The sequence below is a fragment of the Salmo salar genome, chromosome ssa04, assembly GCF_905237065.1.
Source record: "Salmo salar chromosome ssa04, Ssal_v3.1, whole genome shotgun sequence".
Taxonomy (NCBI): Eukaryota; Metazoa; Chordata; class Actinopteri; order Salmoniformes; family Salmonidae; genus Salmo; species Salmo salar.
In genome coordinates, this window is record NC_059445.1 from 10143045 (window position 1) to 10156690 (window position 13646).

At 43.7% G+C, this 13646-nt stretch overlaps 1 protein-coding gene across 1 annotated transcript in view; it reads left to right on the forward strand.

Moving 5' to 3' along the window:
- Nucleotides 1-9891, forward strand: part of LOC106602199 (zeta-sarcoglycan) — a 298764-nt gene extending 288873 nt beyond the window's left edge. The window contains exon 8 of the mRNA XM_045716437.1: nt 8887-9891. Coding sequence (XP_045572393.1) covers nt 8887-9090 — 204 coding nt within the window. The 3' untranslated portion in view covers nt 9091-9891. The remainder of the gene's footprint in view (nt 1-8886) is intronic.
- Nucleotides 9892-13646: the final 3755 nt, after the last annotated feature.

A 13646-nucleotide genomic window follows, 5' to 3' on the forward strand; every position in this document is an offset into this window, starting at 1 on the left:
ACAGTACTAGGGTCTGTCACTACAGCTGGACTAGGTATCAGGTTTATTATGGTGGTCAGTACAGTACTAGGGTCTGTCACTACAGCTGGACTAGGTATCAGGTTTATTATGGTGGTCAGTACAGTACTAGGGTCTGTCACTACAGCTGGACTAGGTATCAGGTTTATTATGGTGGTCAGTACAGTACTAGGGTCTGTCACTACAGCTGGACTAGGTATCAGGTTTATTATGGTGGTCAGTACAGTACTAGGGTCTGTCACTACAGCTGGACTAGGTATCAGGTTTATTATGGTGGTCAGTACAGTACTAGGGTCTGTCACTACAGCTGGACTAGGTCTCAGGTTTATTATGGTGGTCAGTACAGTACTAGGGTCTGTCACTACAGCTGGACTAGGTATCAGGTTTATTGTGGTGGTCAGTACAGTACTAGGGTCTGTCACTACAGCTGGACTAGGTATCAGGTTTATTATGGTGGTCAGTACAGTACTAGGGTCTGTCACTACAGCTGGACTAGGTCTCAGGTTTATTATGGTGGTCAGTACAGTACTAGGGTCTGTCACTACAGCTGGACTAGGTATCAGGTTTATTATGGTGGTCAGTACAGTACTAGGGTCTGTCACTACAGCTGGACTAGGTCTCAGGTTTATTATGGTGGTCAGTACAGTACTAGGGTCTGTCACTACAGCTGGACTAGGTCTCAGGTTTATTATGGTGGTCAGTACAGTACTAGGGTCTGTCACTATGGTGACGGCATGGCTACGATCCAATATCCATACTATTGTACCATTTGTCCAATACAGACTGTCTGAAGTGGATCCCTGTGCCCTATAGAGTGCACTACTTTAGCCCTATGGGCCCTGGTCAATAGTAGTGCACTGCACTATGTAGTATATAAGATGCCATTTCAGACACAACCATAGCTTCCTCCTAATTGGTATGCTTCAAATCAAAGTTTATTTGTCACGTGTGCCGAATACAACAGGTGTGGATATTGGATCAGAGACATAGATCTGTGACACCTTCCTCCCAACCCCTTGCTGGGGGATGTCACATGTCTGTCTGGTAGTAGCTTCTGTAGCCACTAGGCAGCAATTTCTAGAACAATCTCTAGTATCCACAGTAGTTGAGGAACAATGCAGTCCAGTACAGTCATGATTCCCTTTGGCATCAATGTGGACACACACCAGCTATTCTAGAGCATTAGGTCCTGTATTGTGTTTCTGTGGTATCGTAGCTGCTGCAAATACTATATACACTGAGTGGAAAACACCTTCCTAATATTGAATTGAAATATTTTGCCCTCAGAACAGCCTCAATGTGTCGGGTCATGGACTACAAGGTGTCAAAATGGTTCCACAGGGATGCTGGCCCATGTTGACTCCAATGCAAACTGTTGAGGGTGAAAAACCCAGCAGCGTTGCAGTTCTTGACACACTCAAACCGGTGCGCCTGGCACCTACTGCCATACCCCGTTCAAAGGTACTTAAATATTTTGTCTTGCTCATTCACGCTCTGAAGGGCACACATACACAATCCATGTCTCAGTTGTCTCAAGGTTTAAAAATCCTTCTTTAACCTGTCTCCTCCCCTTCATCTACACTGATTGAAGTGGATTTAACAAGTAACATCAATAAGGGATCATAGCTTTCACCTGGATTCACCTGGTCAGTCTATGTTATGGAAAGAGCAGGTGTTCCTAAAGTTTTGTGCACTCAGTGTATAGTAGTTTTGCCCCAGTTGTATGTAGGCTGAGTGAATCCTAACTTGAGATGAATGTCAAGTGGGAATTTCTGTATTTTTGTTTTCATGAAAAATTTAGTTTAGCCCACACATATCTGAAGTTTCGATTCACATACTCTTCCACTCTAAATTAATTTGATATAACTTCTGTGATCTTTCTCTCTCTTGCTGTGTCTCTCTCTCTTGCTCTCTGTCTCTTGCTCTCTCTTGCTGTTTCTCGCTCGCTAACACACACACACGCAGACACACACACCAACCTGTCCCCTTTCCCTCATATAAAACTTTGCCTTCACCCTATTTTACTTAACTTTCAGGGCTAAATTAGGCAAAAACAAGTTTTGAGGATAAACAGAGATGGCTCTTGAGACTCTTGAGATGAGGACATCATTGGTGTCGCGAAGAGGGAAAGGAACATTAAACTCACAAGAGGGTTCGTCAGAGCTCTCCCCAACAGGCCCCCAGGTGCTGTGATTGCAGCATGCATCTTATCAGGATAAAATAACCTTAACATAATTTAAAGGAGGAGATTTCTTTCTGCTTCGATTAAATCCCCCCCCTCTCTTCATTAGCCTACTGCTCAATTGGCTTTGGGGCATTGGAATGAATCATCAATTATATCCCTGCACTTTTTTAATACCATTTATAATTCATGAAGTTGCTCTGTTTTAATTTTGCACCGATTCAATCTCAAAAGGGCGTCTTTGTGTGTTTGTTGACTGAGGGTGTTGTTGCGTGTGTTGATGGTGTGTGTGTGTGTGTGTGTGTGTGTGTGAGAGACGTTGTGATATGTGTTAATGGTGTGTGTGATGTTGTGGTAAGTGTCAATTTTGTGTGTGTGTGTGTGTGACGTTGTGATATGAGTTGATGGTGTGATGGTATGGTATGTGTTGATGGTGTGTGATGTTGTGGTGTGTTGATGGTGTGTGATGTTGTGATATGTGTTGATAGTGTGGTTGTGGTATGTGTTGATGCTACTAGGGACCAGAATCATCTGGAGAGGAAAAACTCCTGGCCCTAGTTATGGCCTGGAGTTATATCATTCAGCTACAACTAGGGACCAGAATCATCTGGAGAGGAAAACTCCTGGCCCTAGTTATGGCCTGGAGTTATATCATATCATTCAGCTACAACTAGGGACCAGAATCATCTGGAGAGGAAAAACTCCTGGCCCTAGTTATGGCCTGGAGTTATATCATATCATTCAGCTACAACTAGGGACCAGAATCATCTGGAGAGGAAATACTCCTGGCCCTAGTTATGGCCTGGAGTTATATATCATTCAGCTACAACTAAGGAACAGAATCATCTGGAGAGGAAAAACTCCTGGCCCTAGTTATGGCCTGGAGTTATATCATATCATTCAGCTACAACTAAGGACCAGAATCATCTGGAGAGGAAAAACTCCTGGCCCTAGTTATGGCCTGGAGTTATATACCATTCAGCTACAACTAAGGACCAGAATCATCTGGAGAGGAAAAACTCCTGGCCCAATTGTTTTTACTATTTGCACTCACAGTATCGGTATGTCCCAAATGGTACTCTATTCCCTATATAGTGCACTACTAGAGCCATATGGGGAATAGGGTGCCATTTGCCTCACACTAGTCAGAGAGACAGGTCTTTCCAGTGGTGCTGGTCCACATTAGTATCAGTGTGATTAATGGGACATTGTCTGAGTCAATGGAAACACTAGCGCTTCTCCATCCACTTCTTCCCATTTCCTCCATTGTCATGTGACATTCTTATGTAGGCTCATTCTGGGAGGGTAATGGACTGTGTAATGCACTCAGATGGTCCTAGTCATTTGTACCACCTCCGTGATGTGTGTGTGTGCCTGCATGCTTGTGCACTCCCAGGCATCCGCAAAGGCACAACTTTCGTCCTTCAACTCCCCCTTCCTCACATCCCCCCTGCCGACATGCTGAGACACTAAAAGGGTTTTGGTTCAGGATACCTTCCTCCTCCTCTCTTCTCCTCCCTCTTCCCTCTCTCTCTCTTCTCCAGCTGCGTCGGGAGAAATCATCCATGAAAAATGTTTTGACCGCCTATAATTGCCCGTCCCTACTCGTTCAGGGTAGGAAGGAGGGGGGGTAGGCTAAGGAAGCTAGCATCTGCCCCATAAACATAATGTGGAGGGGCTGCTAGCACTGCACTAGCTACGGCTGCTGCTGTGACAAGTACTAATACTTACAGACACTTTCATTTGGGATGTGTGTCAACTCTAATCCTTTTATAAACTGGCACAAATTATTTCTGCTCCTCTTCCTCCATTCCCTTCTTTCTCAGCTTTCTATCTCTCCTTTTTGGGGTTATGGTTTGATGACAGTGCAAAATTAGGTGTTATTTGAGTTTTGTTATTCCATTGTGGGTCGTTGTTACTATGGATAGGAGGTCCTGGGGAATCTGATTGGTTTAGAAACCCCCCGGTGCCAGTGATCTCTTTTCCCATAGGTAGAGATGGCAGAGAGAGTAATTTCCCCTATCATGGAACAATATGCTAAAATCAAATCTCCCTGGAGTGTAATATCTAATACACAAACGCTATATATATCAAATCAACTTTTATTGGTCACATACACATGGTTAGCAGATGTTATTGCGAGTGTAGTGAAATGCTTATGCTTCTAGATCCGACAGTGCAGCAGTATCTAACAAAACCTAATATGTAACAAATTCCACAACGAAACCTAATACACACAATCTAAACTCAGCAAAAAAAGAAAATTCCCTTTTTCAGGACCCTGTCTTTCAAAGATAATTCGTAAAACTCCAAATAACTTCACAGATCTTCATTGTAAAGAGTTTAAACACTGTTTCCCATGCTTGTTCAATGAACCATAAACAATGAATGAACATGCACCTGTGGAACGGTCGTTAAGACACTAACAGCTTACAGACGGTAGGCAATTAAGGTCACAGTTATGAAAACTTAGGACACAAAAGAGGCCTTTCTACTGACTCTGAAAAACACCAAAAGAAAAATGCCCAGGGTCCCTGCTCATCTGCGTGAACGTGCCTTAGGCATGCTGCAATGAGGCATGAGGACAGCAGATGTGTCCAGAGCAATAAATTACAATGTCTGTACTGTGAGACGCCTAAGACAGCTCTACAGGGAGAGGACGGACAGCTGATCATCCTAGCAGTGCCAGACCACGTGTAACAACACCTGCACAGGATCGGTACATCCGAACATCACACATGCGGGACAGGTACAGGATGGCAACAACAACTGCCCGAATTTCACCAGGAACGCACAATCCCTCCATCAGTGCTCAGACTTTCCGCAATAGGCTGAGAGAGGCTGGACTGAGGTCCTCACCAGACATCACCGGCAACAATGTTGCCTATGGGCACAAACCTAAACCTACCATCGCTGGACCAGACAGGACTGGCAAAAAGTGCTCTTCACTGATGAGTCGCGGTTTTGTCTCACCGGGGGTGATGGTCGGATTCGCGTTTATCGTCGAAGGAATGAGCGTTACACCACCACCCTCTGGAGAGCCTTGCGTTTGAGGGCGGTGCAGTTGCTGTACAAGGCGGTGATACAGCCTGACAGGATGCTCTTAATTGTGCATCTGTAAAAGTTTGTGAGTTTTTTCGGTGACAAGCCACTGCTGTGCCTTCTTCACCACACTGTCTTTGTGCGTGGACCATTTCAGTTTGTCGGTGATATGTACACCGAGGAACTTAAAACTTTCCACCTTATCCACTTCTGTCCCATCGATGTGGATAGGGGGCTGCTCCCTCTGCTGTTTCCTGAAGTCCACGATCATCTCCTTTGTTTTGCTGACGTTGAGTGCGAGGTTATTTTCCTGACACCACACCCCTAGGGCCCTCACCTCCTCCCTGTAGGCCGTCTCGTCGTTGTTGGTAATCAAGCCTACCACTGTAGTGTCATCTGCAAACTTGATGATTGAGTTGGAGGCGTGCATGGCCACACGGTCGTGGGTGAACAGGGAGTACAGGAGAGGGCTGAGAATGCACCCTTGAGGGCCCCAGTGTTGAGGATCAGCGGAGTGGAGATGTTGTTTCCTACCTTCACCAGCTGGGGGCGGCCCGTCAGGAAGTCCAGGACCCAGCTGCACAGGGCGGGGTCGAGACCCAGGGTCTCAAGCTTAATGATGAGTTTGGAGGGTACTATGGTGTTGAATGCTGAGCTGTAGTCAATGAACACCATTCTTACATAGGTATTCCTCTTGTTCAGATGGGATAGGACAGTGCGCAGTGTAATGGCGATTGCATCGTCTGTGGACCTGTTGTGATGGTAAGCAAATTGGAGTGGGTCTAGAATAACAGGTAGGGTGGAGGTGATATGATCCTTGACTAGGGCTGGGCAATATGGGCAAAATATTATTAAAAAATTGCATGGTATGACGGTATTTGACTGTATTTTTAGTTTTTGAATAATTTAAGTTTTACAATTGTTTTGAGTAGTGAGTGATCCTAGGGCGGCAACACATACATTCTAAGTGATTTCATTGAGTATTTCTCCATTCTCATTGTTTATACTGTTCAAATCAACTTTTATAATTTCTGCATTTCCTACACTCAATTGCAGTGGTGGAAAAAGTACCCAATTGTCATACTTGAGTAAAAGTAAAGATACATTAGTAGAAAATGACTCAAGTAAAAGTAAAAGTCACCCAGTAAAATACTACTTGAGTAAAAGTCTAAAAGTATTTGGTTTTAAATATACTTATGTATCAAAAGTAAATGTAATTGTTAAAATATACTTAAGTATCTAAATTAAAAGTATAAATCATTTCAAATTCCTTATATTAAGCAAACCAGATGGCACCATTTTTTATTTTTTATTTATGGATAGCCTGGGGGCACACTCCAACACTCAGACACAATTTACAAACAAAACATTTGTGTTTAGTGAGTCCTCCAGATCAGAGGCAGTAGATGACCAGGGATGTTCTTTTGACAAGTGCGTGAGTTAGACAATTTTCCTGTCCTGCTAAGCATTCAAAATGTAACTAGTACTTTTAGATGTCAAAGTAAATGTATGGAGTAAAAAGTACAGTATGTTCTTTAGGAATGTAGTTTCCTAAGGGCTTGAAGCGAAGCTGCCATCTCTATCGGCACCATCTTTTATTGGCCTTTATGAAATCCATAAACATATTTTGTTATTATTATTATATGAAGTTCTGTGAGACGTACATAGCCATAATCAGACCTGAGGTAAAGCCTATATTACGACAAATACTAATCGCCCTTGAGAGCATCCTGACCTGTTGCATCACTACTTGGTATGGCAACTGCTCGGCCTCCGACTGCAAGGCACTACAGAGGGTAGAGCGTACGGCCCAGTACATCACTGGGGCCAAGCTTCCTGTCATCCAGGACCTTTATACCAGGAAGGCCCTAAAAATGGTCAAATACTCCAGCCACCCAAGTCATAGACGGTTCTCTTCGCTACTGCACATCAAGCGGTACCGGAGCGCCAAGTCTAGGTCCAAAAGGCTTCCTAATAGCTTCTATCCCCAAGCCTGTGGAGTTAGCTTACGGCCATGGCAGACCAGGCCAGACCTGTGGAGTTAGCTAACGGCCATGGCAGACCATGCCAGACCTGTGGAGTTAGCTAAAGGCCATGGCAGACCAGGCCAGACCTGTGGAGTTAGCTTACGGCCATGGCAGACCAGGCCAGACCTGTGGAGTTAGCTAACGGCCATGGCAGACCAGGCCAGACCTGTGGAGTTAGCTAACGGCCATGGCAGACCAGGCCAGACCTGTGGACTATGCGCTATTAGTGGTGCTCCAGGTAATCAAAGGAAAGATGATAAACATGGCGGCAGCTGTCGTCTCTGATCATCATGCTGGGGAGAGGAAGAGGGAGGGAGTCAGGGAGGGAGGGAGTCAGGGAGGGAGGAGTGTGTCTGGGCTTTTGTTTGTGTTTACGCTGGTAAAGATATGCCCTGTCAGCTCGCGGAGACGCCATTACTTACACTAATTGGTTCGCCACCGCCGGCTTATATCTGACTACCCGCGCTCTCTTTCCTGGTTCCTACACTTTCTCTCTCTCTTTATTTCTCTCTCTCTCTCTCTCTGCAATGTCACTCTCTCCATTTAGTATATTTCTCTTTTCTCCTTCATCATGAAAATGGGGTACATGAATGATGGTGGGTAAATGCCGGGAAAGATTACCGGGTAGCGAGCTACTTAAGGCTGTCAAGGAGTGCTCTTGTAACTTTATACTTAGATAAATACATATATAAATAAATAAATTGATAAATGAATAAATATCCGTCAATAAATAAGAGGGGATCTAATGAGTTCTAAGTTGATCGCTGCCTGTTTCAATCGCGATACCAGGAGCACTCAGCTTTTGAAATACAAATCTCTCTCTATCCCTCTCTCTTCCCCTCTCTCTCTCCCTCCATCTCTCCCTCTCTCTCTCTCTCTCTTTATATTTATCTCGCTCCTTCTCACTCTTTCCCCTCCATTGCGTCGTTAGCGGTGTGTATGACACTTCATAAACGATACACACTCCTAGTGAAGGCTCTTCTAATGGAGTGTATGGTGCTCATTACTCGGGGAGAGGAGATGCTACTGACTGACTGCTGCTGGTGCTTCTGCACAGGTGTTTTCTCTCGACAGATGGAGAGGCCATGGTCGTGTAAGGGTGTTGAACTCAGAAATAGAATCCATAGAAAGGGCTTGGAACCTCTAACCCTCACAATTTGACTGGTAAACTCATGGGTACTCTCGCAATGGCTGCCTGGTATTGTGATCATTTCCATGGTAATTCCATTCTGTTTCTATGGTTTAACTGGACAGGAAGTGTCCCTCTGTCCTCTGGTGGCCAATTTAGAGAGACTGTATTATACGAGTGTCACGACATGGAGAGCTAGATAGTGCAGGAGTGAGGAACCATTAAGTGTCCAGAATTACCTTGCTATAGCTATTGAGCACTTTGAAAAATAGCTCTGTCTGTCTGTCTGTCTGTCTGTCTGTCTGTCTGTCTGTCTGTCTGTCTGTCTGTCTGTCTGTCTGTCTGTCTGTCTGTCTGTCTGTCTGTCTGTCTGTCTGTCTGTCTGTCTGTCTGTCTGTGTATTCCGTTCCTTCTGTTTTATATCGTATATCTTATTGTCTTTTTCTCCCTCTTTCTCTCTCCTTCTTTCTTTTTCTCTCACTCTCCAGATCTTTTTAGATTCCAACACAATTAGGCTGGGGAACATTCCTCACGGGACAGCGGCGGACCCGCTGCATGGGGCGCCGGGCACCACGTACCCCAAACAGACTGTGTACGAGCTGTGCGTGTGCCCAAGCGGCAAGCTCTACCTGTCCCCGGCTGAGAAGGGCTCCACCTGCCAGACGACCAGCAACGTGTGTCTGTGGAGCTGAGAGAGGGGGGGGCCAGCGGACCGCTGAACACCAGAAAGGCCTTCCCCTCGTTAGGATCCCAGTCCAGGATACCAGGACCCCAACAGACCCTGATCCCCATCCATACTGTTCCCCATCCATCGATAGATTTATTTACTTTGACAGACATTCTTCATTTATTTTCTTTCTTTCTCTGTGGTGTTCACTCTCTCTTTCTTTTTTCTCTTCTTCCTTCTTTCTTTGTATTACTTTTCCTCTTCCTTTCTGTCAGTTGTTATTTCTTTCTCTAACCCTCTCTGTCGTTCTCTCTCCTGCTCTCTTTCTCCTCCCTTCGTCATCTTTCTCTCACAGTCCTCCCAAACAAAGAAGAAAAATCAGGAATCCCTTGAAAAATGAGGCTTGGGGAAAAAGCCCCTTCTTCCAAAATTTTGATGGAACAAAAAAACGATATTAAATGACAATTTGTTTTCTCTTTTTTTTCTATTTTTCTATCGTTCTCAGATGGGGAATGAGTGTTCGGAGCGCCGGGCCGAACTTGAACCGAGAGATTTGCGTGGACTGATTTGTTTTTCTAAGAAAGCGATACACAGGTGCCTTTGCTATTGTTGGTAAAGCACATCACCTCCAACGTTCTCATCCCCTTCAGTGGACCGTCGTTAACTCAATGGAAAACTAACTGTCTTTGGCTTAAAGCCTTGTCCAAATCTCTATACAGACTTCAAGTACAGTTCTTTTTTTTTTCCTCTGATGTTTTCTTGATAAAAAAAAGCACAAAATTATGCCATGTATATAACAATACCAATAAAATGAAAAATAAAACTATATTGTTTTATAAACACATCCTGAATCTGAGAATGCTCCAGGGTTGACTTTCTACTTTTTAATTTGAAGTGCTATGGTCATGTGTACGTTCTACATTTTGAGGTTGTGGCCAATTTCCCTGCTCTGAAATCATGGTCTAATGTAACATAAAGTAATATTACAACAAAGTGCAGTATTTCTCCTTTGTCTATCGGAGCTGAATCACTAATCACTATCACTTATTTTACCAGGTAAGTTGACAGAACACATTCTCATTCACAGCAACGATCTGGGGAATAGTTACAGGGGAGAGGAGGGAGGATGAATGAGCCAATTGGAAGCTGGGGATGATTTGGTGGCCATGATGGTATGAGGGACAGATTGGGAATTTAGCCAGGACAACAGGGTTAACACCCCTACTCTACGATAAGTGCCATGGTATCTTTAATGACCACAGAGAGTCAGGACACCCGTTTAACGTCCCGTCCAAAATATGGCACCTTACGTAGGGCATCACCAAGGAAAGTATTCGACTGCAAAAAAAATATTTTAGGCTTTTAATTCTATTGAACAATACAGACTTATCATATAAGGTTGGTATACCCAATCTGATGTTTATTTGATTAGGATGTTATACTCATTTTACCCTGACAAAGACTCCAGTATGTCCCACTTCTGTCACAGCAAGATTACCTCATACAGCCTCCATCCAATCAGGATGCCCTCTGACAGTAGCAACAGCGACTTTTGCCCGGTCTGGAAACAACAGTTGGGTTTGTTGTGAGATGGGACTGGGGCCAGGATTCAAACCAAATGCGCCGACATTGCACTACACTTGACTTTTATTAAAGGTAATTTCACTGACTTTCACAGAGATCGTATTTGTGGTAAACGCAGCAGATATCGGCTTAAACATAAATGACCTTTTAAAAGTAAAATGTAGTGAGATGTAGGAGCCTTACTCTCCCCCAGTAAGGAAACTGGGGAGAGTTTATAGTTATGATATTTAACTATCCGACCACATACACATACAACTACAAACAATATGGAAACAATATGTTTTGTAAGCATTAAGTGGATACATAGATTTAAAAAAGAAAAAGCTATTTATTCATATTCACATGTATGTAAATACACAACCACATGTTTTAATAATGACTTAAAGATATATATAAATATATTTTGTTTTTCTTAGATTTTATGCAATGTGTTTGTAAGATTGTTGTAAAATGGCAATATTATCCAATGACAAAATTTGTTTCGAGTTTTGTTTCCTGTTGTGCGCTAACTGTTTTCCTGCTTTCTTTGCATCCATACAAAAAGGTTGAAGATCTAAACATAGAAACTTACAAGGTGACTCCGCATAACATGACTTTGGGCCATAGCCTTTGGTCGATTAATCAAGTAGTGATATGAGAATAACGGTGGACATCATTAGATGTCTTTATTTGGGAGAAGAAAGGTAAGCGTTCTGCCATTGGTTTGATCCCCACGGCAGTTACATATACTGCACAGTAGATGACATGAAACGGTCAACAGTGAGTAGTCGTTTTAAAAGACTTCAAACTCAACAATGTCACCAGGCCAGGGACTAACATGCATTTAAAACCAGAGTGAAACAACGTGGGTCAGTTTCAATGTCAGTTAGACACTCGCTCCACTTTGGTTTTATAGCCGCCAATGTTCTCCACTTGATCAAATCAAATGTCACGTTTTCATTGTCTGTTTCAGTGTCACATTATGTGAACAATGTCATGTTATTGAACGGGAAAATGACAAGGAAGCCCAGCCTCTGTTCTTCTCCCTCTTTTTCTTTCCCTTTTTCCTTCTTGCCATCTTTCTAACTCCCTCTCTTTCTTTCCCTCTCCCCTATCTCTCTCTGTGTTTTTTATTGGGATTTTGAAATGCAGCGTCGGGGGCTGAGTCAACGTTACCCCAAAATAGGACATCTTCATCAAACCATGAGGTCAGCCTCACTGGCGATGTGGCTTCTTCTTCTTTTCCACACTCTCTCTGTTTACCACCTTTTCAGGACAGTAAAGGCGCTGCCCAGGCCAGTAAAGAAGGGATATATCTCTTATTCTCTTCCACATTTAAGAAGATGGGAGGATGGGAAAATGTGAAGATGTGAACATGGGAGAATGGGAAGATGGAAGGATGGGAATATTGGAAGAAGGGATGATGGGAGGATGGAAGGATGGGAAGAAGGGAGATTGGGAAGATGAGAGGATGGGATTATTGGAAGATGGGAAGATGGGATTATTGGAGGATGGGAATATGGGAGGATGAGAAGATGGGAAGAAGGGAGAATGGGAGGATGGGAGGATGAGAAGAAGGGATAGTGGAAGTTGTTTGTTTTGAAGTAGTGAGGTCAAACAACTATTTTAGTTAAGTTATGTGATTTATTATTATAGGGAACTATACTGGCTGTCATAGGTGGGTTGGCGTGGGTGGGTGCATACTTGCCTGTTTGCTTGCCTGCATGCGTGTACCTGTGCAGTTACATTTGCATACTTGGCCACAAACACACATACAGTACCTGTGTGTGTTTACACAAAAGTCATTGCCATAAAGTGTGCTGAATGACCCAAGCTGTGCCGTGCCCACACTGGTCTCATTGACAATTCATGGTGTGCTCTGTCTGTCTGGCAGTGGAGAGTACCAGTCAGAGATATGGTCCAGACCTGGCACTCTTCTGTCTGACTCTGAATAATTTAACACTACCCTAATCCACATGACACGAGTGATTCTCTCATTCTGATTGGATCAGCTTGAGTTTTCTCTTCATGTCTGGACTTAGACAGGTCTGTGGTTGGTGGAGGACACTGGGAGAATATGATGTTTGCTCTCTGGGCTGGAGTGCTTTTGTTTGAGCCCCTCAGGAAGGAGAGGAGAGGCACTTGGAGTGTCTGGTACTCTAGGACAGATGTTCCCAAACTGGATCCTGCCCCTCCGGAGCATGTTTTGGTTTCTGCCCTACACTACACAGCTGATTCAAATAACCAACTCATTATCAAGCTTTGATGATTTGAATCAGCTGTGTAGTGCTAAGGCAAAAACCAAAATGTGCACCCAGAAGGGGCCCCAGGACCGAGTTTGGGAACCTCTGCTATAGGATGTGTCTTGGGACATGGGATAGTCATGGCCACAAAACCTATTTTGATTCATACACAGCCTCAGACATATCATGTTATGTCACATAAGTATTCATGATTGTGGACCAACAAAACATCTTATCTCTTCCAACACACAGACACACATATGCTCTCGCTCTCTCTCTTTCTCTCTCTCTTTCTCTCTCTAAGATGACAGTGGCAGGATGATGAATGCGGATTTGCATCACAGCCTAGCTGCTCCCAGGCCAGCGGTGCAGAGATAGAGTAGAGGAGACAGAATAATGTTCTGTCATTTCCTCTTAACACTCAAATCAAATGTTATTTGTCACATGCTTTGTAAACAACAGGTTTAGACTAACAGTGAAATGCTTAAGGGCCCCTTTCAACAATGGAGAGAGAAAGATTTAGAAATAATAACACAAGGAATAAATCAACAATGAGAAACGATAACTTGGCTATATACACGGGGTACTGAGTTGATGTGCAGTGCTATGAAGTAACTGAGGTAGATGTGTAAATATGTGTAAGGGTCAAGTAACAAGGCAACATGATGAATAATAAACAGTAGCAGCAGTGAATGAGTCAAAAGAGTTAGTGCTCAAAGGGTCAATGCAGATAGTTAAATATTTAACCAATAACTTCCCGGATGAAGTATTTATC